This window comes from Globicephala melas, chromosome 1 (genome assembly GCF_963455315.2).
Source record: "Globicephala melas chromosome 1, mGloMel1.2, whole genome shotgun sequence".
NCBI lineage: Eukaryota > Metazoa > Chordata > Mammalia > Artiodactyla > Delphinidae > Globicephala > Globicephala melas.
Window position 1 is genome coordinate 34,408,954 of NC_083314.1, and position 24,803 is coordinate 34,433,756.

The 24,803-nt window shown below is 37.0% G+C and overlaps 1 protein-coding gene across 2 annotated transcripts in view; it reads right to left on the reverse strand.

The window, feature by feature from the left end:
* Nucleotides 1–1,949: 1,949 nt before the first annotated feature.
* The window catches only part of NUCKS1 (nuclear casein kinase and cyclin dependent kinase substrate 1), a 30,623-nt gene continuing 7,769 nt past the window's right edge, over nucleotides 1,950–24,803 (reverse strand). Inside the window, exons 2-7 of one of the 2 annotated variants that reach the window (XM_030872793.3) lie at nucleotides 16,956–17,005; nucleotides 15,303–15,408; nucleotides 12,546–12,601; nucleotides 9,257–9,409; nucleotides 8,342–8,488; nucleotides 1,950–7,404 (exon numbers count right to left, since the gene is read on the reverse strand). In XM_030872793.3, the coding sequence (XP_030728653.1) occupies nucleotides 7,205–7,404; nucleotides 8,342–8,488; nucleotides 9,257–9,409; nucleotides 12,546–12,601; nucleotides 15,303–15,408; nucleotides 16,956–17,005 (712 nt within the window). In that variant the 3' untranslated portion in view covers nucleotides 1,950–7,204. Of the gene's footprint in view, nucleotides 7,405–8,341; nucleotides 8,492–9,256; nucleotides 9,410–12,545; nucleotides 12,602–15,302; nucleotides 15,409–16,955; nucleotides 17,006–24,803 lie in introns of both variants that reach the window. The other variant, XM_030872792.3, reaches the window with a different exon arrangement.

A 24,803-nucleotide genomic window follows, 5' to 3' on the forward strand; every position in this document is an offset into this window, starting at 1 on the left:
CATCTCTAACCCAAGCAGGTGGTAGAGTGTCCCGATAACCTGTGGTCGCTGAGCCCAGGAGTCGGTATCTAAAGATGAGATGGGGTAAGCAATGGTCCCAGTAGCTAAGTATATGGAGGACAAATACCGCCCTCTACTGGCAAAGGATAAGGGCGGTGCAGTCAAGATGACATATTTTCCTCTGTATAGCCATTACCTTAAAACATAATCAAAAATAAAAAGAAATGAAAGCTTTTACATAAGTTGAAGCTTCGTATGCAGGGACCACAGGGATTTTCAAGTAAATTTAAGTATTTAATGAGAAATTTTCGTATCTCATTGAAAAGACATTTTTCCCATTAAATCTTTGATGTCTCATTGGACTGGTTCAAGTATCACTGTTACTTAGTGATACTGAACAACAGCAATATGTTCAAAAGTTTATTATCAGTAGGAAGCCCCAAGGGACGCATTTACATAAGATAATGGGAGCTGGTTTTAGAACAGCTGTGACAATTTAAAGAACGACCTGATTCAAGCCTTGTACCACATACTAGCCACGTCAAATCACATCCTGAGCCAGTTTATTTTCTACAGAATTGGAGGAACAACACCTGAGCAGTCACAGTTGCTGGGAAAACTGAATAAGGTACTATGTAAATAAAAACGCTTCATAAACTGCAAAGTGCTGTACAGCTACAGTGTTAAGTTACTGTAGAGTAATGCTCATGGATAGGAGTCGAGTGAGGGAGTTCTGAATGGTTTTTTACCAAACCCAACCTCTATGAGTCTGTTTGTCTACCTGATGGTTTTTTTCTTTTTTTAAATTTATTTACTTTTTACTTTATTTTTGGCTGAGTTCGGTCTTTGTTGCTGAGCGCGGGCTTTCTCTAGTTGCAGCGAGCAGGGGCTACTCTTCGTTGCAGTGCACGGGCCTCTCATTGCGGTGGCTTCTCTTGTTGCGGAGCACGGGCTCTAGGCACGCAGGTTTCAGTAGTTGTGGCTCGCGAGCTCTAGAGCGCAGGCTCAGTAGTTGTGGTACATGGGCTTTGCTGCTCCACAGCATGTGGGATCTTCCCGTACCAGGGCTTGAACCCATGTCTCCTGCATTGGCAGGCGGATTCTTAACCACTGCGCCACCAGGGAAGCCCTACCTGATGGTTTTTGAAGTCCTTTAAACCAGACTCTATTTCTTCAGCATTGTACTGAAACAGAAATTTGATAATGTTAATCATAAAACACCTGAAGATTATGAGGAAAAGTGGCTGGTTAACGTTCTTCTGAAGTAAACTTTGACCTGGGACAAACAACAATGTAAGAAATAAATGCCAAGTTAGCTAGTCACTAAAGGTTAACAGCATGCAAAAAGCACTCAATTTCAAAGCCAAGGTGAGTTTGTATGTTAATTACAATATTCAGATGACAAGGCAAGAATGTAAACAAGGGGAAAGGTTGAAAAGGATAAAATCCCTAATAGCTACAGTATCTTGTACGATATTCTCCATCTAAGAGATAATACTTAACTATAAATTGCAAGATAGTGTAGTTTTTATAGGTATTTGAAATTGAACGCAGATGTCTGTTTTATGAGTCTAAATACTATCCTTTATTATATGTGATTATTTAAAGAATTTTTCCCTCCATAAGACTTCATAACCTGGACATGAACACAAGAAGCAACGCTAACTAGGGATCCTCATGCACCAAGCCCAGTGCTCCCTTGATTAATCAAGTTAACGAATATACTGCCTCTCTTCATTCCTTACTCCGAAGTACTAATTAAGACAAGGCATACTTTTGTTACCAGCACCAGTGACGGTCACTGCTAATTTCTAAAGAATTCATTCAGATGGTGGGTTCCCCCTAAAGTCAGGCTGGACTGGGAGCTGACAGACCAAGGTGATCAGCTGTATAGTAAGTCAGTGTATTTGCTTCAGAGTATTACAAGAAGTACACAGAGCACGCATCTGGGTTACAAAAGCCCTTTTATAAAGCCATTTTTAAACAAAACAAAAAAAAGTTTACAAAAGAAAAAAAGATACAGAAAAAGAATAACTTGCTTCATGTGTCCCAAAAAGAGAAAAAAATAAAAGGGACAATGCCAACATGCTCAACAATAAAGGGTTCTTTTTCTTATTTTTTAATACAAAATACAAGCAAAGGATACACATACTTAAAACAGAGCTCAGGAACAGACACGCAGTCCTGGAAACCCTTCAATAAGAGAAAGCAGGAATTTGTTTTTTTCTTTGTCTATGTAGATACATACAGAGACTGGGATATGTAAAAATTAAGTATCACAAAAGACCATCACACAAGTCTACCAATGCATGTTGCATCTATAATTCACGAACATGGTCAACAAAATCATGTTCACTTCAACCCCTTTTCATTTAAATTAAAAAAAATTTTTTTTAAATAAAGTGGTTACATTCAAACTTTAACTTCCTTAGTACCATGCTGCAGATTTCAGCACTGTTAAGGTATTGCAAGAATGCCCAACCCTCGGTGTCTGATCACATGTACCCAGCAACACTGCAGTATTAAGGGATGCCCTGGTCTCAGCCCAAGGACAATTAAATACATTTAAGCAGGTTTTTCTCTTTTACCCTTCCTGCTCAGAACGTAAAAGGTTAAGGACTACAATTAAGGAAGACTGGGAATTTTAGAGCTGGCAAAATGGAGTCTGAAAGATGAATTAAGGTGAACAATTACTGAGAACCTGGCTGCTGCTTAACCTGGCAAGTCTTAAGTCTTTCCTTCAACCTTGAGGGAATCAGGTGTAGAAGGTTTGCTGCAACATGTTCTTGGTAAACAAACTAAGTAGAGCTCTTATTTACAAATCTTGTAACAAATAATTCTGGAGGAAAAGAAGAAAAGAATTCACTAATTTCCAGAAGACAAAGGTTTAACTGCCAGACATGTAACAAACACACACTCACACACACACCCACACAATACTTCAGGGGTTTTTATACAAGTTATTTAGGGCATAAGCTGAGTACTATACCCCTACACCCCACCAAAAAAGAACAACAAAAAAAATCCCAATTTTACCCTCCCCCCATAATCTAGAAAACCCTCCCTTCACCCCTGATGTACAAAGTGTATGCACAATGGTGGCATTCCACCAGCCACAAAGCATGCTCAAACAGATGTCACCAGTTCAGTCACTCCATTGGCATGGCAACAGGCAGGTTTACAAGATTTTTCCCAATAGTGGTTAATACACAGCACCACTGTGAATTCTGTGAACTAGGCTTTGAAAAAAAGTGTAATTTAGGGATTTGGGACTCAAAAAGACTCATTTTGTATCAAGCTTATCTCAAGAAAAAGGGAAAATGAGTTGCACATTGAAATTTGGCTCTGGGTAGTTTGATATCCCAATATTCAAATAAACTAACTCCCTTTTCAAATAAATCCAGCTCCATGCACAGAGAAAAGGACAACTCTCCAACCTCAAGAGCTATCCCGTGACAGAAACCGTCACTCCTTCTAAGTATCTGTCTCTATGCCATAAAAACCACAGGCCAGGTTTCTTCCTTTCCAAACTCCTAAAGTGATAGTTTCTTCTCCTCAGCATAGCTCCTGGCGATGCAGGCACAGAAAGAACTGCTCAAATCAAAACTCCCTTTCTTCATAAAAGCCACAACGGCCACATGACCTTCAATAAAGCTTTCCCTGTTGCTCCTGCCTTTCTAACACTGTCAAAACATCTCCTAGGGAAAGGGAAAAAGCACTATTCCCTTTCCTCAACCACTACTCTAAAAGCCACTTGTTATTGAATGTTCATGGATTAAAAAAAAAATAAAACGTTAAAGAAGAAGTGTCAAGTTCAGTTTAGTTGATCATATCCACAAGAATGTCAAAAACTACTGGATTGTAACCTCAAATTCCACTCTTGATTAGTTACCTGTAAGAAAATGCTATGTGAACCAGTACCAAGAGTAAGTATTGAACTGAGGGTTGAACCTGGAGCAAACCAGTTATTGTGAGAAAAAAAAAAAGCATCAAAGCTCCAACATGGGAAATCAACTACTATTCTTCCAGATTTAAAGATTTTTCACTCACTACCTCCATAAAGGAGGACACAGCCATTAATTTTCCTACATGGACTCAACAGGGCATGGAGAGATGAAAGGGAGAGGTGTGTTAGAAAGCAGGACAGATATACCATTACTGAAATTAAAATGTATCCTTTGGGCCCACTCCATTGATTATAATCTGAGGTGGGGAAGGCTAAAAGCAGCAGCAGGCTACAAATAGATTTAATAAGATGGAAGCTACCCATTTCTGGGGGTGTGTGGTGTGTGTGTGTGTGGTGTGTGTGTGTGCGTGTGCGTGCGTGTTGGGGAGGTCTGAAAAAAAGAAACTTAAGAACTAGAACGTAGTGTCAGTTAGCATAGCTGCCGAAATCCATGTTCCAGAGGTAAACCTAACAGAGCTAACATAGAGAATTGAGATAATACAAACAAGCACGTTCAAAGTGAATGTCCCACTTCCTGAGCACTGCAAGACAGTGAATGCTACTGCCACCTCACCATAGGCACACTAGAGAAAGAGGGCATTTAGTCAAGGGTGGTGCCAATGGCCAGTCGCTATCAGCTTATCGCTTGTAACCTGTTCTGACATCACTATCAAGCCTGACTACTGAGCACCTGTTTCCAGTTGAGACACCACAACTGTCCTATTGGCATGCATGATTTGAGGGGAAGACCAGAGTGTTTTAAATCATTAGCAAAAAGTGGAGAAAACAAAGGTCATTCAGAGCCTGTCTTTCTTGGGGACACAGATCCTTTGTCCAGTCTATTAGAAATATATAATACATTTTTCAATCTCGTGAATTAATCTTTAAAAAAGGGATCCCAAACAAAAAGCCCAACCAAACGCACACAAATAACCTAGAAGATGTGATTACCCCTAAAGGATGTGCATATATCACAGAGATGTTAGTGCAGATTAATATATTACAGAGACTGTGTTACATAAAATACCAAGGCTAAAGTTTTAAAAGACACTTGCCCCCAATATTCACGAAATATAATCTAAGGAAAGCACAAATGTTACTAGGAATGTAAGACTCAAAGTTATAAACCCCTACAAATAGAAGTGCATGGTGGAAACACTGATAGGTTTTTTCAGTACGTGAACACAAACCTTCTTGTTAAAATACCTGAACAAACCCATATAGCAAATAGAATAATCTTTAACACCTCATTACAAAGTTCACAACTATAAAGTTAACCTTCATGAAAGATAATAATCCAATTGCTACTTAATGTTCAAGTTTTACATTTTTGGCCGAGTACTAAAATCTCCAAATTCATTCTTTAACACGCATAGTGCAACAGTGAAATGACTCTCTGCCACTGGGAGCTTTCTTAAAAAAAAAAAAAAAAAAAAATCACAGAATAAGGATATTCCTTACACTGTCTTAAAAATCAGAGTAAAAATATTCCTTAAATAACCTTTGTTCTATGAACATCTGTAAGAACCAGGTTGTATGAGAGAAAACTATGCTGTAACTCAATAGGTAAAAGAAAACTGCGTCGTAAATATTGAGGAAGCAAATCTAGATAAAAAGGCAGAGGTTAAATTTCACTAATTTTTCGACTTATTAGCACACTAAGACCCCCTAAACCTTGTTCCCATTAGCTCATGGTACCAGAATGTGGAGGAGCAAACCTACAGATCTGTCTTGTGACTGCCTTCATAAGGCATGTAACAAGGCTGTTATCAACTACACACAGACCTCCTGAATACATGGTTTCTCCAGCCCCTCAGAGCCCCTTAAACTCCTGCTTTAAGCAACATGAGCAGTGAGCAAGGGCACCAGTAAAAAGATAACTGCTGACTGAATAGTGTTGGAGCAGCATTTAACACACTCCCGTCAAGCACAGGATGTAATGTAAGTGAAGAACAGAGCCAGGAGAACTCATGTCCTAGAGCAGGGCTGGTAGACATTAGTGGTGGGGCTGTGCAGTAGTGTCCTATGTCCTAGCAGGAATCCAAGAGATGACTTCATACCATGTTTCTACGAAGAAATGGGAAGACAGGGGTATGAAAAGGAAAACGCTCTATCCCCAGATAAAAAGAGAGTATGGTTCATGGGATCTGAATGCACATTTATGGCATAAAAGAATTTCAATTCTCTGTTTTCATAAAGCAAAAATGTCAAGTCTTTGTGATTGAGTTTCACATTAACTGGTACTTTATTTGCTTAAAACCTAAACATTGTCAGTTTGAGAAGAAATCCACTGTGATATATAGATCTCCCCATTTAAATTCTAGGGTTTCTTCTTTTGATCCTTGGTAAAATTTTATCCAAGAAACAGAATAGATACATATATATATTTTAAAACATGAACCATTAGAGAATGAAATAGAAAATCAAGAAAGATTTAAGTTTTGGCGGCCCTTGCTTTTTTTTTTTTTTTTAAAGTTCCTTAAAGACTGTAGCAGGATAAAGGATCACTGGCTCCGAGTCTCTTAGAGATAACAAGTGATGAAATTAAAAAAAAAAATAACCCACACCCTCAAACAAGGTCAGGTAACCTCAATTCCCTGTGCTGCCCCAAGATAAAAAAACATGAATACTTTTAGTAACAATTCTGAATTCATCTTTATCTCCTACCTACCCCATCAGTGGAAGTTTAAAGTCATGATTTTTCTAGACATCCATATTTTTGTATATAGAATATAAACTTGTATTAGATGACAACTGTTTTCTTAAAAAGTTCAGGTAGAGAAACAATCATTTTTAACTAAAACCTTCTATGTTTTCTGATTACTGTTTAACTTGCTACCATTTAGCAAAAAGCAAAATTTCCATAGTGTTCACCTCAAATCTTATTGCTTTACAACTGTGGCATACCCTCCATTAAAAATAAAAAGATGAAGCAGTCAATCCAGTGATTAATTTAACATGGCTTTCATTGGGAAAGAGGGGGAGGGAAAAGAGGGGGTCATGACAAAGAGACCCATAGACAAAAAAGGTAAATTAAACATACAATGGTTTTCTTAAAAAAAAAAAAAAGGAAAGAAAAAGAAAATGTTATTTTCAACAAAAGGAAAAAAAAAAAGCATTGAAAGCCCATGAGTCAAGCCATAGCCAAAACCATATTCTATCTTAAGTAGGTTTTCTTTTTTTTTCCCTCTTTTTTTCTTTTTTCTCTTTTTTTTCTCTTTTTTTTAAATAAAACCTCTCCCCAAACCATCATCACTTTTAATCCTCCCCAGACTGGGCTTCATCTTCAGACCCTTCATCCCCAGATTTCTCAGGTGGAGGGCTTGCAGATGTTTTCTTTTCAGGAGGGCTTTCTGGTTCCTCGTCGTCTTCTTTGGGAGAAGGAGTCTTTTCCTTTGATGCCTTTGAAGCTGTGGGGCGACCCACTTTCCCTTTGCCTTTCACAGGGCTTGGCGTCACTGAAAGAAGAAAAATACCAATTTGGGGAAGGGAAGAAAGCATCTTTAACAAAATCAGCTACTAAAGAAAATAATCTGTAAGAAAAAAAATCTATAAAGACAACACCCTAACTTACTAAAAATGAAGGTGGGTACAGGTTTCCCAACCGTTTTAACCAACACTGTAATGTTATGTTAGCAGTAATGTTTACAATAGAGAAACAGGATGCTATAGAAACTGCACATCATCCTTAGTGGCTTGTGAAACTAAAAATTGTTTATGTTTAAAACTTGGGTGAAGAAGAGGGGATGCAACTTAACCTGAATAGAAACTAAAGCCATCAAATAACTTTTAACAGTTCCATCATCACTAACAGTAAGACATGATGAGTAAAAGTTCTATTTGCTAGAATAAAGAAAAAGCAAATCCAGCTTTCTGATTTAATCACAAACTAGCTTCAAATAGGAGAATACCTGGTAGGAACCACAAGGGCCTAAAGAAAATGAATCTTTGCTGTCAAGTGTGGTTTTATTTTGCTAGCACAGAGGATGGTGTAGGAATCAGAACACAGAACTTAAATGTATTACTGTAGGTGTGTATTTTCACAATTTCAAGTCTTTACTAGCTGCTGGGATTGTGATATCAGTGGGGGAAAAGGGCAGTAACAGCTATGCTGGTGGGGTGTTTCTACCACTGTACCTGACACTAATAGGTCATTCCCAAATCTTGCCTCTCGTATGGCAGTAGTTGAAGAACAGGGCTAAGCCACCAGAATTTCAGAGGGGCTGGAGTCCTAATTAATAAATAAGTGATACTTCCAGGTATAGAACACAGGATCCTTTTATTTTTGTTAAGTACGTGGCCAATGCCAAGCCCTAATGAAGAACTTCTGTAGAGGTTTATTGGTTCTTCACATTTTTCAAAGCAGTAATTTAATCTGACTTCTGGAGAGCTCACCTGTGGCCTTTAGCCTGGGTTTGGGCATTTTCTTTTCTTTTCTCTCAGGTTTGGACTTCTTAACCATCTTTTTGTTTTTCTTTTTTGAACTGCCATAGTCACTATCATCATCGTCTTCCATTAGGAAATCCTCATCACTGCCGGAATCTTCTGAGAGGAAAGAAGAATTTCAACGTCCAACTTAATGTATACAGCCTTCCAAGTGAACAAAGGGAGAGAGTGCTAAGAATGGAGAATGGATTTGGAAGTCAAACACTCTTGGATTCTATTTGCAGATACTACCAATCTGGTTGGAGCTGTCACTGGCCCCACCTGTAAAATGGTTTAGCACGCACCATGAGGGTTACATGACTGGCTTGTTTGAAGAGTACGTTGAAAACAGGAAAAGATAAGACTTAATCTGGATAAAAACTGAAGCCATCAAGTAACTTTTGGTAGTTCCATCACTCCTATATAGTCCTGATGAGACCAGGGAAATGAAACAACTGATTTGGTGTGTTTGGCCCAAGTATAAACAAATGAAGTAAGAAAACTACATACAAAGCAGATATACATGTAATTAATTAATGTGAGTAACCTGTGAAACATCTAAATTTAGTTAACACCTTTTTTTGCAAGGAGAGGTCTACACCCTTCTCCACCAAGCCAAAATACAAATCTTAATCACAACACCCGCCATGTAACTGTTAGTCTAACAACTGTTCACTCAGTATCTGACTAGAAATGATGGACATAATGATCATGAGAATCTCTGAACCTTTTAAAATATACACAGATATCAAAACAGTCATCTCTTTTAATAGTTAGTATCTAATTTAAGCAACTGATTTTAACACTGAGCATCCACAAAAATGTGGAAGTAATCGAGGTCACAAACTACAACCATGACCAAAGTAACAAGGCAGCTTTACGTACTCTCCTGGAATGGCACCTCATCCTCTTCTTCTTGTTCTTCTTCACTGCCCACATCTTCCATGAGCATCTCCCTCTGTTTAGAGGCTGCTTTAGAGGCTGCCTGCCGTTGCTGGCGCACATTTTTATGATCTTCTTTTTCATCTTCACTGTCCTCTGCAATATCCAAGTAATAATGCAATGATCAAAGAGTTATGGGTTTGACAGCTGACTAGAAAAGCCGACATGAGATATAACCTGCAGCTTTATTTCATTCAAAAAGGGTAAATTTTATCCCTAAAAATTTCTACAAAATACACAAAAGAGCTAAAATTCAAAGAATGAGCTTGAATAAGACTGTGCACCCACTAGCACATATGAAATAACTTAGGCATGTAGTTCTAAGTAATAATAAAGCTGAATTAAGGTGTGAGCACATGTTTCCTATAACATACTTTAAACTTGTATCATTGCTTTGCCCTGAAATTCGCAATCACATTCAAACCTATCTACACAGTTTTTAGAAACTAGTTAGAAAAATATTTTTAAATAGTAGAACAGGGGAAGATTGTCTTCCAATGATATTTATTCTAAGATATAAAACATACAGAATCTAAAATAATGCCAAACTACTATCCCTTTTCAATGAATGAGGTGTGGCCATTTCAGTTTAGAGGAGATTGAGGGAAATCTTTAAAACACATATTAAAATCAATTAGATCTCAATACAATTTTATAAAAAAATTACTTTCATATACTATAGTTTATTAATTAAAAGTTCTTTTCAACACACAGTTGTGGTTGTGCATAAATCTGGTTAAACAACAGGATGCCAGCCTACTGGCTCTAGACCAAGTTATATTTTTATTAGTCTCTACCTACAGCCCTTCTCCTGGACTCTGAGGCTCCCTTATTCTGTTAAGGTTTAGCTGTTACTCTTCCAGAAACACTCGAGTCTTATAAGCTTTGCCATGGTCAGTGTTCAAGTCATCACTTTCACTACCCAAAACCTCACCTGAAGACAAATAGACACACGGAACGGAACTGACTTTGGTAGACTCAAAACTAAACGCACCTCACAGTAGCTTAACACTAGTACAGAGTTATTCATCTTGAATTGCTCAAATGCTTACAAATGTAAGAGATTCAAATTAGGATTCACAAGGCAGATGAATAAAAGTGTACGTTACATTATCACAACAGCACTAGTGCAAAAGGTTAATATAATTTATTTTCAGACAATTAGCAGACTTGAGAAAAAAACGAATGCAAAATAGCTCAGTGGAGTGAATCCAGTGGAACTCTGTCTACCCTCTCTACATATTAGCTAAATAGCAGTCTCATTTTTTTTTTTTAAATGTCGGTTCATTGGTTTGTTTATTTATTTATTTTTGGCTGTGTTGGGTCCCCATTTCTGTGCGAGGGCTTTCTCCAGTTGTGGCAAGCGGGGGCCACTCTTCATCACGGTGCACGGGCCTCTCACTGTCGCGGCCTCTCTTGTTGCGGAGCATAGGCTCCAGACACGCAGGCTCAGTAGTTGTGGCTCACGGGCCTAGCCACTCTGCGGCATGTGGGATCTTCCCAGACGAGGGCTCGAACCCGTGTCCCCTGCATCAGCAGGCAGGTTCTCAAGCACTGCGCCACCAGGGAAGCCCAGCAGTCTCATTTAAAGGGGGATCCAGGAAGGCAAAAGCAGGGGAATATAGACCACAACTAAAATGGTTGGGAGCAAGATGGGATAAACTCTCAATTCTTTTAAGAGTTACATTTTAAAAAATAAATACCAATGAGTAATCAGGATTTAACATTTAATTTAGTCAGTTCCTCATTAATTCTTTTTTTTTTTTGCGGTACGCAGGCCTCTCACTGTTGTGGCCTCTCCCGTTGCGGAGCACAGGCTCTAGACGCACAGGCTCAGCAGCCATGGCTCACGGGCCCAGCCGCTCCGCGGTATGTGGGATCTTCCCGGACTGGGGCACGAACCTGTGTCCCTTGCATTGGCAGGCGGACTCCCAACCACTGCGCCATCAGAGAAGCCCCTCATTAATTCTTTTAATTTAGAATTCTTACAAAAAAACTTTCTCTGTGGCTACTGTTTCAAAGGTCTACTTCCCAGCTAAAAAGAGTCAGATTGAAACTAATCGTTGTTTGCTTTCCAACCTGGAGTCATCACTCCCCCTTATTCTTACTATTCTATTTAGTTTGATATCTTTTATTTGTTCATGTAAATGGTTTTCAATTTTGACTATGCATGAGAATAATCTGTAAATACTTATACAAAACAAAGCCCCAACATCCCACCTAGACCTTACTGAATGAGAAGTCCTGGGATGGGATGGATATTAAGTACATTATAAAAACTTTCATATCAGATTTCCCTGGTGGCGCAGTGGTTAAGAATCCGCCTGCCAATGCAGGGGACACGGGTTCAAGCCCTGGTCCGGGAAAATCCCACACACCACGGAGCAACTAAGCCTGTGTGCCACAACTACTGAGCCTGTGTGCCACAACTACTGAGGCTTGCGCGCCTACAGCCTGTGCTCCGCAACAGGAGAAGCCACCGCAGTGAGAAGCCCGCACTCGGCAGCGAAGAGATGCCCCCGCTCGCCACAACTAGAGAAAGCCCGCGTGCAGCAATGAAGGCCCAATGCAGCCAAAAATAAATAAATAAATAAATTAGAAAAACCAAAAAAACAAAGAAACCTTCATAGGGACTTCCCTGGTGGTCCAGCACTTAAGACTCTGCACTCCCAATCCAGGGGGCCCGGGTTTGATCCCTAGTCAGGGAACTAGATCCCACACGCTGCAATGAAGATCCTGCACGCGGCAATACAACTAAGACCTGGCGCAGCCAAATAAATAAAAAAAATTTTTTTTTTTTTTTGAAACCTACAAACAGGGCTTCCCTGGTGGCGCAGTGGTTGAGAGTCCGCCTGCTGATGCAGGGGACACGGGTTCATGCCCCGGTCCGGGAAGATCCCACATGCCGCAGAGCGGCTAGGCCGCTGAGCCTGCGCTCCGCAACGGGAGAGGCCACAGCAGTGAGAGGCCCGCGTACCGCAAAAAAAAAAACTAAAAACAAAACCTACAAACAAAATAAAACAAAAAACAAAACAAACCTCCTTCATAGGAAACTGCAATAAGCCACCAGGATTGAGAACCACTGTGAGCTCTTTGAAGATGAAAACACATAATGTTTGTAATGCAGCATTTACCACAGAGCCTGGCATTATAATAAAACCACTTATTAAAATGCCCAATAAATAAATATATAAAAAGAATTACACCTATTACATTAAAAATTCTTTACTACCTGCTGAGTGAGAATCATCCTTCTTGGTCTTCACATCTTTTTCTTCTGAGTCCTCACTGTAAGCGGAAGGGGGAAAAGATTAAAAATCTTAGATCAAAATCCAAGTGAACGTAAATCTCTGGTATCTGACTGGAGAAGAACGCCGAAGAAAACCTCTTTTATACATAAAATATTCAAACAGATGCTGAGGAGTGGAACTGCTTGCTTGCATTATTTCCCTACTTCATAGGAATGCTGGTGATTAAGAACAATTTTATCTACTTTTAGAAAACACTGCTCCCTCTGAAGACCCAAAGGAAAAAAAGAAGGTATCTCAACACAGGCTAAAAACTTTTCACCTATGGATAAGACCTGGTTCAGGAGAACATTTACTAAGAAAAATTTTTTGTTGTCAGAGGCAAAGTATGAATATACTGAAAATAAATTATATAATGTATCAATGGTGGTAAAGTAGGCAAGTAAATGGATAGCCCCAAATATAGATGTAGAAAACACCTTTATAATTATTAAAGGAAACTGGAGTTTAGTTATATAAATTACAATATGCCTAAAAAAATTATCTAAAACAAAATGAAAACAAATCAATTAATTACCTCCTAATATTAATATTTAGGATCCAATATTTCTATACATCAGAAACCTCAACACATAGGCCTGCCTTGTATCATGGAGAAAATAAAAGCTAGCTAAAGGTCACTGCAGAGTAAAATAAGAAGTTAACGAGCTTCAATGAAAAGTTTTATCAAATAACTTTTTAGGTCACAAAGATGCACATTTTATATCTTCACAAATCTTAAATTGGAAATCTGGGTTCTAGAGTTCTGTCTTTGTCATGAATTATTTAGTTGTATGATCTTAGGCAAATCACTTGTACTCTTCAGCGCTAAAATTTTATGATTCCATGAGAAATCCTGACAAACAAAAAAAGAAAGTCACATAAAAGTTGATAGCTTTCTTTTCTCAAACAGCAGATCCTGTAAATCTCTTTTGGTATTCCTGTAATTTAGACCACACTCAAATGACCACCTATTGAACCCAAGATTCCTAAGCAAAAAGAAAAACCGAACACATTTCTTTACTAAGTAATCTGATCCAAATATACTATAATTCTGAAACCTATGACTGTTCTATATAAATATCTTATGCAAAGTAAGCATTTAATTCACAAGTCTATTACAATGATGAAGAACGGTATCATTTCCTCTAGTTCTTTTATTATTGAGTTTATAGAGACCATTAATCCTTGAGCACCATTACAGTGAAGTCAAGTAAAAGCTAAACGTTTAAGTAGAGACCAACACAAAAAGCAACATAATATTGGTCTAAGGGAATAAACGTACAAGGCACTTAATACAAATGGCAACAAAAGCTATATGTATTTCAACCATTCCTGGACACTTAGCAGAGAGTAATAAAGCCAGATGACTGCAACAAGGAAAAATTTAGGCTAGATATCAATTATATTGATGAGACATTACAAGAGGCCATGAAGATGCTCATTCCTAGGAGAAATAAAATAAATATAATGAAAGATAGTTCTAAGTTGGGCTGCTATATAAAACTGGATTAGAGAGATATATTATGAAACTATGAAAAATGTGTCTCCCTACAGTATAATTTTGTCTTATTTTTCCTCAAAATTTCTCCAGATTTCTGAAATTCTCCAGGAAAGAAAATACTAGATGTTAGCGATTCAAGCAAACAGAAAATACTTAGGTACATTTATTAATTAGTATTATTTTTACAAACTTAGCATTCTGTGAATTCAGAATGGAAAGATTTCTGCCTAGGAATTATAGTGGTTTTAGTGCTCAAAAGTAAATAACTTAGAAGAACTAGTGAGAATTATTATTTCATTTCTTTGAACTGCTCATACTTAATAGTATTGTTTGGAAGTGGTATAGCCTAATGGTTAAAAAAATGGACTTTGGAGTCCAACAGACATGGTTTCAAAACCTACTCGTCTATTTGCTGGTCCTTGGATAAATCACTGACCCCTCTAAGTTAATATTACTTACCCTAATAAAGGTTTTGTGAGAATTAAATGATAATGAATATAAATTAGCATATAATAAGATACTGGCACATAATAATCATAAACGGTAACTATCATCATCACCACCACCACCATCAAGGAGGTCTTAAAGTTATGCTACACTGAGTACGAGAGTGAATCCATGTGTATAGCTGTAAGAGCAGAGATGAAAGCTACAATATCCTCGTCTCATGAGGCAATTACAGTTAAAAATACAACTCATCTGAATTCATTTATAAAACTAAGGGAAAGGAAACAGCCCAAAATGATTAAATTATTTAAACAAAGTAGAATTGACTATAGATAGTAAAACCCGGCAGGCAATGCAACATTCTATAAGCTTTAGTTATGATTCTGCCAATGATTTGTGACTGAATAGGAAAGGCCACTTATTCTTTGCCATTTCTACAATGAAAATGCCAATACTAACCTTGGGCAACAAATTATATACTTAAACAATCTTTCTGCCTGTGTTCAGAGGTTTGAAGTAGCACCAAAGTCATTCTGGCATACTTGCAGCTCACCTTGGATTCCATGACCTTAAAGAGGCTAACCTCTAGACTCAGAAGCACTGTCTGAGATAACATGAAACATGCAAAACAACATTAAGTGAACAATAAGCACTTTCCCAAAGTAACTGAAGATTCTACCAATTTAGAGACCAGACACTATCCTCATCTGAGTGGTGACAGTGTAAGAAGAATCAGACTTATGCCTCTTACCTATCTTCCTGTGAATTCTTTCCAGATCGCCTCTTATTTTTAGCTTCTCGGGGAGATGATCGAATTTTCTTAGCTGGAGGGCCCGAATCTCTTCCATAATCTTCATCTAAACAAAGTATTTTTCAAATTCAATGAACTATATTATGATTTTTACATGTCAAAATTACCACTCTATTTACTGATAATTCTCTCATGCTATTTAAAAGGTGAGAGGGCAGAATTTCCTAAATAATTTTCTTTCATTAAAAAAAAAATCTTTTCTACTCCAGTTCCACCTTAACTCAATCATTTCCATTTTTGCATATTACTCTCTAGTCCTCATGTGTATATTTTAATATACCCACAGTCAAATATCTTACTTTATATTCTAGCCTTTTAATTTGTTAAAGACTTTTACATGTTTCCACATCTTCATATTTATTTGGAAACTATTATAGTAATTTGGTTATATTACAAGCATTTTAGACTGTAAAGAACCCACAATTCTACAATCCTAACACAATTACTGTTATCAAGTAAATTACTTTTAAACTAAAGTATTATATATAGCACACTCTGGCACTTGAGGAAAATACCTCCAATTTAAAAAGTCCTATAAAACCTTAAAAAGTGACTATTCCAAAACTATTTACTACACCATCATATACAATCGTGAGTATCTAGAATAGTCGGAAGCTTCAGCAATTATTAAATGGTTGGATAATTATAAATTATGGAATACCATACAACCATTAACCAACGTAAACTTTTAGTAACACAAGAAAGATAAGTAGGGGTGGGGTGGGAGGGGCACAGAACTCAAAATTCTATAGCAAGATGTCAACTATATTTTTAAAAGGAAAAAAAGGACAAAAAAGTTAAAATGGCCATCTGTTGGCTAAAGGACTTTGAATAATATTTCTGCCTCAGTTTCCTTATCTGTAAAATGGAAATAAAAATAGTATAATCCCATTTTAACAGGAATGATCTAAGGATTAAATGAGTAAGTGCAAACATTTAGTAAGCATTTAATAAATATTAGTATTACCTCTGGGAGGGTGGATTATGTTTTTATTCTTCTTTATACATTGCTGCATTTTCTAGGTTTTCCCAAGGTACATAATATTATGTTTATAAAGTAAAATTAGATTTTAAAAAAATAAAGGAAAAAGAATAGTAAACACATCTGGAAAATGAGAGTAAGGACATACTCTAAAAAGACCTTTTATGGCTACAATTTAAGATGCACTACTCACTCTGAGTTAGTTCACAAATCAAAGGTATTTCACAAAATACTCTCATCGTTCTTTATTATGCAAAAAATTTACATACTCCCTATTAAAATGTATGAGTTTTACCGTGATTATAGCAGGAGATATATTAAACTAATAAACACTGCATCAGAATTATCGCACATTTAAACTTTGGACTCCAAAACCAGATAAGAAAAAAATTATTCAAGTGTTTATTTTCAATGATTTACTAAGGAAAAGTTAAAATCCATGCAAGTTCAACGTTTGTTTTGAGTGACACAGATTGACATAATTTATATACACCAACAGTCTAAAAATAAAAAATGAAACCTATTTCAAAAGAATAATAAGAATGTACACAAACTGGGTATTCTTCCACTAGTCAGTCGAATTTACAACTTATTGAAATCACAAAACTTACCAGCATCATCAGATTCCTGAAATTGTGAATAATCAACGACCTTCCTATTTCTGTAGAAAGAAGAGACTCTAATTAAGATCACAAAAATGTAGGACTTTTCTAAGATATCAGAACCCACATTTCTACTTCACAAACAGAATTAGAACTAGCTCTCTGAAATTTATTTTTCAACAAGCCCCTAACTCAGCCAAAAAATGTCACATTTTGTTACAGGAAAGTATAGCTTAAACCCAAAGTATTTCAAATGACAATTCTCATATTGCTCATCTGAGGCATAGCCCAAATACTATCCTTTCCTACAAAACAACCTCCCACCTCCCACAAGTACATAAAACAGCAAAATAAGCCAAACTACCATAAATATTCATTATACAGAGATGATATCATATGCACACAAACCAAAACTGTAAATGTTACTTTATTCTTACTGATATACACACGTGTACACCTGATAAATAAGGTTAGTACTGAGTTTTTTTCACGGCAAAGTGACTTTTAATTATAATAGTTAATTATATTTAATTAACTTACCGTCACTATGGTGACGGTAAGTTAAGCCTTACATAGGAAGGGATGGAAAAAAATGGATTCATTCAAAAGATGCTCGTTATTAAAGACCTTTTTTTTTTTTTTCTGGCCATGCCGCGCAGCTTGCAGGATCTTAGTTCACTGACCAGGGATTGAACCCGGGCCACAGCAGTGAAAAACCTGGAATCCTAACTACTAGGCTACATGGAACTCCCTAAAGAGCATTTATTAAAGATACAAATTTATGTATTTACTTGACTGAGTGATTTTTTTTTTGACTCAGTGATTTTTAAGTACTTCTTACTAGGTAAGGCATCTTTAATATCTCAAACAAATTTGATTTCCATTTTCCTACTTCATATTCTAAACTTAAAAGTTTAAAATTCCTCTCTTAGAGAGATATAAGAGCTTCCATGTTAGTATCCAAACAGCCTGGAACTTAAAAGAGCCTTAGATGTACTGTAACTAAATGGAAACTGAACAAGTGAACCGAAAGAACTATAAGGGAAACATGCCACTAACTACACTTAAACCTAAGTCGAGGACTATTCCTGGTTTTATAGATTAAGACACCATTTAAATGCAAGAACAGGAGAGTCAGAATTCAAGTGCAGGCAGAACTTCTATATAATATGCAAAAAATGATAGGGTGGGGTGAATGCTGAACACATGTTTGGGGCTTAGATGTGGAGGAAGGTATAGCCACATCCTTGATTTAAGAGAAAGAAAGAAAGAAAAAAGAAAGGCTCTTAAGGAATTTTGTATTCTGTTTTTCTTTAGTCTACCAACAATGAATTATCTTCTGACTTTACTGCCTCAATGAGTCAAGATGCAAAACTATAAAATATGTTGTAACTATATTTTGTTATAAGAAACTGAGTTTATATATTAAAGATACCATTCTATTAGTAAAGTTAATTTCAAAAATATTGCTATTAGTTCCACTTACATGAGTTACCTAATCAAATTCATAGAGATAGGAAGTAAAATGGTGGTTGCCAGGGGTGGGGTAGTAGAGGATGGGGAGTCAATGGTATGTACAGTTTCAGTTTTGCAAGAGGAAGAGTTCTGGAAATTGAGTGCCCAAAAATGTGAATGTATTTAACGCTACTGAACTGTACATTTAAAAATGGTTAAAATGGTAAATATGTTATTTTACCACAATTTAAAAAAAAAGAATAAAATAAAAATATTTTTTCTTAAAAAAAACCCTATTTGGGGGCCGCTAGTAACCAAATGCTTATCATGTTCCAGGAAATAGGGATTTTTAATGACAGATGCCATGAAAAACAGTATTATGAACACAGTGCAAAGATGACCATTTTCTGCATTACTTAGGATCAAGGAAAATGGGACATGGAACTAGGGAGAAAGGATCCAGAAGAGGGAGTTTTAAATCTTTATCTCTAACAATTATGTACAGGTTCTGAAATCGCGGGCATAATAATTTTAGGTTAGCTGGTGGAATTGCAGCTAAAATACTGGTACAATTTCCGGTATCAATTTCTGATATTACGAGACTATATAAAGGAGGGTAACCATATGGCAAAGGATCATATGAAGAACTACTGAATAAACTGGGATTTTTAACCTGCAAAAGGGAAAACATGTTAGCTTTGGTGATCAGATTAAGTGTGGGTTCAATATAAAGAACTTCCTAACAGTTTACTAATGATATAGTTACTTCCTTAGTCTATCACTAGAAACACTCCAAAAAGGAATTATATAGTACAAGATAAAGAATCTGTTAGTAGGAATCCTGGGTTCTAGAATTTCAAGCAAATCACTTACTTCTCTGGGCCTCAGTTCCTCATCTGTTGGAACTGATGACCTACGTTGCTTGACAGATCTAAAAAGCTGCTCTATAAAATTAAATAAAATTATCAAAGTTTAATGAAAAAGACGACTTTTTCAATTGTAAATGGTCAACTATCCTTTTGCACACCATACATCTTAACATGTACCACTGTACCATTTGTTTTCTTCACTAATCTAAGCTTCTTGAAAGTAACAATCATGTCTTATATCCACATTTCTGGTACAGAACAAGGTAAAAAGTAGGCACTCAAATGTTTTCTGAACTTTTTGCTCTTAGGACCGAATTTTAAGAGCTCTGTTAGAAACCTAATTTTAGAAAATACTCTAGAGGATAATATCCAATCTCCTTAAAGATTTTTAAGATCTCATCTCTTGCCACTTAACAAGCAAGCAACCCCAGGAGGCTTAATTCCACCAATCAGGTTGTTATTTTACCACTTGGTCATGCAGCTCCCTTGCTTAGAATGCTATTCATATCACTCTCACTCATATCAGATATAACCTCACCTCTCAACAACTTTACTCCCTTATTGATACTACATAAACTACTAAATGTCTGTCTTCCCTATTAAATGTGAACATCTTGAGGACAGGGGTTGTCTCTCCTTCATCTGGAACACCAAATTCAAGGAAGGCTTGATGAGTGAATGGACTTGGACTTGGCATCTGCAGAGGATTAGTGTGGGAAAGGGAATCAGTAGAGGGGATGCATGTACCACTGGAGTTTTCAACTTATCAGACATTTAATCCCACTGCCAACGACAAAAGAAAATTTAGTTTTCTCCAAACTGAAAAACTTGTTATTTAAAATCTAAGAGATTTTAAAGGGGAATTCCCTGGAGGTCCAGTTGTCAGGACTCGGCGCTTCCACTGCGGTGGCCTGGTTTAATCCCTGGTTAGGGAACTACGATCCTGCAAGCTGCACAGTGCGGCCAAAAATAAGAAGAAAGATTTAAAAGGCAATTATTTAGTACATTTTTTTCTATCCTAGTTTTCAACACAGGAAAACTACAGAAATGTCACACAGACTATACTGACATTATATAAGTAATTAAATTAAAAAATTTCAAAACTAAATTGAAAGACTACTGCTTCCCTTGAAACACAAAATATTTTAACTTTCAATTATGTGAAAATGGCCAGAATTATCTTACATAATAAATATTATTTATCACAAAAACTAAAACCTGAGTAAAGCAAAATATGAATATAGAAGCACTCTTGCCTTAAGGGTAACTAGTCAAAAAAAAAATCCATCTATAAATGCTAAAGAGGGGAAAAGAAAAAATAATTTAAATGAAAGGGGCTTCCCTTGGCGCAGTGGTTGAGAATCTGCCTGCCAGTGCAGGGGACACGGGTTCGAGCCCTGGTCTGGGAAGATCCCACATGCCACGGAGCAACTAGGCCCATGAGCCACAACTACTGAGCCTGCGCATCTGGAGCTTGTGCTCCGCAACGAGAGGCCACAACAGTGAGAGGCCCGCGCACCGCGATGAAGAGTGGCCCCCGCTTGCCACAACTAGAGAAAGCCCTCAAACAGAAACGAAGACCCAACACAGCCAAAAATAAATAATTTAAATAAAAGATCTATGATAACAAGGGTCATTCACAAAAACTCATTATAATGATTTATAATAATAGTTTGGTTCATTTTTTGCTTTCTAAAGATGCTTATTCAAAACATATTGTTTTCCACTACTTAGAGATTTACCTTATTCAGGGTTGATATACATTTTTGATGAACTTATTCCTATGCAAAGTTGAAATTAAGAAGTCAATATTTAAGTCTAAAGTCATAGGAAGTCCTACCTCTAGCTAAAAACAAAGAAACATTCTCATTTTTATTACTTAAATTAAATGCCAAAGCTAAACCAACTCTTCAGTGTAAAATGAGCATCAAAAACTGGAACTGGGAGGACAACACAAAATTTCAATATAGCATAAAAGTTAAAAACACAGATTTTTAAAACTGGGTTGAAATCCTGGCTCTGCCAGTTACTTGCCCTCACTGAACTTCAGTTTCCTCACCTGTAAAATAGGAATAACAATACCTATCTCTCAAGATTGTTTCGAGGGCCAGGTACACAATTATCCAATAAATAGCAGCCATTATTTCTTGTAAGCACTTACTTGTTCCACCCAGACTACTACTGCAATCTTGAACCCATGTAAATACACAAGTAACACTCTTATTTATTAGAACAGCACGATTAAGCTGCTCCTTTTAAAACCATTGTCTTAAAAAATAAAATAAAATAAAAACGTTATGTCTTAGAGTACTGATTCTAGTGCTATTTAGAAAGATTGTCTTTAAGAGTTTGTTGCTCATTTCATTAAAATGCAATATCAAAATACCCCCCTATTTTTATATTATTTCCAACTTTATGATAAAGTTTTCAGTTGCCATTTAGGCCAGAGAAAGTAGCAACAGTAGCTATTTTAAGTCTACCATTTAAGTTAGATCGATTTCTATCACTCAGATCAACTGGAGTTCCATCTAAGTAAGTCTAAAAGTTTGCACTAGAAAAGAGAACTGTAACCCAGTAAGGAAAACAAATGTTTAAAATAGAAACTATAAGAACACAAAAACTTCAATTAAGGGGCTTTCCTGGTGGCACAGTGGATGAGAATCTGCCTGCCAATGTAGGGGACACAGGTTCGATCCCTGGTCCGGGAAGATCCCACGTGCCACGGAGCAACTAAGCCTGTGCGCCACAACTACTGAAGCCCGTGCACCTAAGAGCCCGTGCTCTGCAACAAGAGAAGCTACCGCAATGAGAAGCCCACACACGCACAACAACGAAGAGTAGCCCCCACTCACTGAAAGCCCGCACGCAGCAATGAAGACCCAACGCAGCCAAAAATAAATAAATAAATAAGTTTAAAAAAAAGAAAAAGAAAAACTTCAATTATGTGCCTGCTCTTTTTAAAAGCTGATATAATCGCTATATTTAGATCCTAAAGGTACCTTGGTCACAAATGAACCAATTCCTGGATGATCACCAGAGGGCTTTGAGATTAAGCCCTTACTTTTGCATCAAAGTGCAAAAATGAAAGGTAAAGTTGGAAGCTAGACAAAGAACACTAAAAGATCCATTTTTGGCACCAAATGTGGATAACTCAAGCAATAGGATTTTTTTTCTTCCATTCTCTTAATCATCAACTTCTTTTTACTAAATACTGGTAAGTCTACCCCCCAAAATGCCTTTTCTTTCTTACAGCAGCAACCATCCAAGACCAAATCAATAATATTCCTGAAATGTGAGGTATGTAAAACTAACATTCTAAAGAATCAAGGATCAACAGTATTTCAGAGATGGAAACTACCACATTTTTTGAGATGATCTCATCTAACCCTTTGAACCTTAAACATGAGAAAACAACTTAAAACCACAAAATTAAGTGCTACTCTTTAACAAACCTGCACATCAAAATATGGAGAAACAATTAAGTTCCAGGTGAGGAAGCAGAACTTTAAAATAGAAACCCACATTTAATTATTGACACCCTAAGCTTTGTATTAAAGAACACAAAATCATTTTCTCAAGGCAAATCAGAGAGACTTTTTGACAATTTACTACATTATTTAGCTCAATCAAGCTATCTTCCATTTTTACCCTGAAGAAGTCCTATTGTTCTGACCAATGCAGGGAAGAAGAAACACCTAGCTAATTTTCTAGAATTCAGCAATTTTCTCATTAGGCACTTAAAGTGCACTTGAAATCTAAGTTTTGAGAAACCCAAAATAGCTAACATAGCTCTTTTCACTAATCACCTAAGTGATAAACATCTAGAACAATGTTTCTCAGTCTATTGGTCACAACCCACTATTGGGTCCTGAAATCAATTTACTGATGTATAACCAGCACTTTATTTTCTTGGCTGCGGCTCGCGTGGGATCTTACTTCCTGACCATGGATCGAACCCAGGCCCCTGGTAATGAGGGCACTGAACCCTAACCACTGGACTGCCAGGGAATTCCCTATAACCAGCATTTTAAAAGAAAAAGAAGCAAATAGAAAATATCAGAGAAAATTACACCTAAATAACTGGCAAGTTCCTGAAACTTGTTTCAGGTATTTGTATTCTTGTGTGTAGCAAATTGTAATGCAAAATGTATATCTTATAGGAACTTCATCAAAAAAGTCTGAGCCACTGCTATAGAATAAAATGATTTCCAAAGTAGTTTTTAGTTTCACCTTTACAAAAAACGATTTGTTATTAATCCACGGCCACAAAAGTATAACATCTCTTCTTATTTTAATTCACTGTTTTAAGAAAACCACTTTTTTGGGGCTTCCCTGGTGGTGCAGTGGTTGAGAATCTGCCTGCTAATGCAGGGGACACGGGTTCGAGCCTTGGTCTGGGAAGATCCCACATGCCGCGGAGCAACTAGGCCCGTGAGCCACAACTACTGAGCCTGCGCGTCTGGAGCCCGTGCTCGGCAACTAGAGAGGTCGCGATAGTGAGAGGCCCGCGCACCGCGATGAAGAGTGGCCCCCGCTCGCCGCAACTAGACAAAGCCCTCGCACAGAAACGAAGACCCAACACAGCCAAAAATAAATAAATAAATATTAAAAAAGAAAACCACTTTTTTTAAACTTAAGCACTCATAACACCTATCAAAGTTTGGTGGCCCGTGGGGGACAGAGGGAAGGGTGATACACCACCAGGTGTATTACAGCTACTGGACCTTAGACAATCTAATCCAATCTTACCCAAAACGTGTTATTCTATCAACAAATGTCCCTGGAAGGGCATGACTGAGAACCTTTCATGATCTCCCAAGGCAAATAATTCCAAGAAAACCGGATAATGAGACAGTTCTCAGCGAGGTGAAATCTGCCTCTAAAGTCCACTGACCAATTCTGTCTTGTCTAGCTCCTGGGATCACCATGGTCTAAATCTAAACCCTCTTGCATAGAGCAGCCCTTAAAATTTGTGCGACAGTTTCCACTTTTTTCTTCAAGGCTAAATACTAAAGTTTCTGCATATCAATGTCCTTAAAACTTAGGACATTTACCTCTCTCCATTCTTCTATCCCTCAAGATTCTTCATATGCCAAGTTTTCTCAGGATATAAGAAAATTAGTTCATAGAAGCCGGGATACCTAAACTCAATTCAGGTTAATTTCTCACAGTTGCTTATTTTGAGCTTCACGTTCCTTTTGGCTAAGATATATTGCTTTGACTGCATCTTATATCATTCTGCTTTCTACAATTAAACAGAATTCAAAAACAGTCACAAGATACAAGAAAGCAAAAATTTTAAAGTAAATATTTAAAATCAAGAACATTACAGGAAATAGCTCTTTAAAGTTTTTCAAATGGAAAAAGTAAATTTCTGCACAAAAGGGGAATAAAGGAGTTCTGAATGACGAGCCAGGTATATGTTTGAGATAGTTGTCACAATGCCCTCCTAAATTTATCAACTTGCTAATATTTCAGTCCAGATGAATAAATATGAACTCTTATATGGCACTCCTTATTCCCAAAATACATT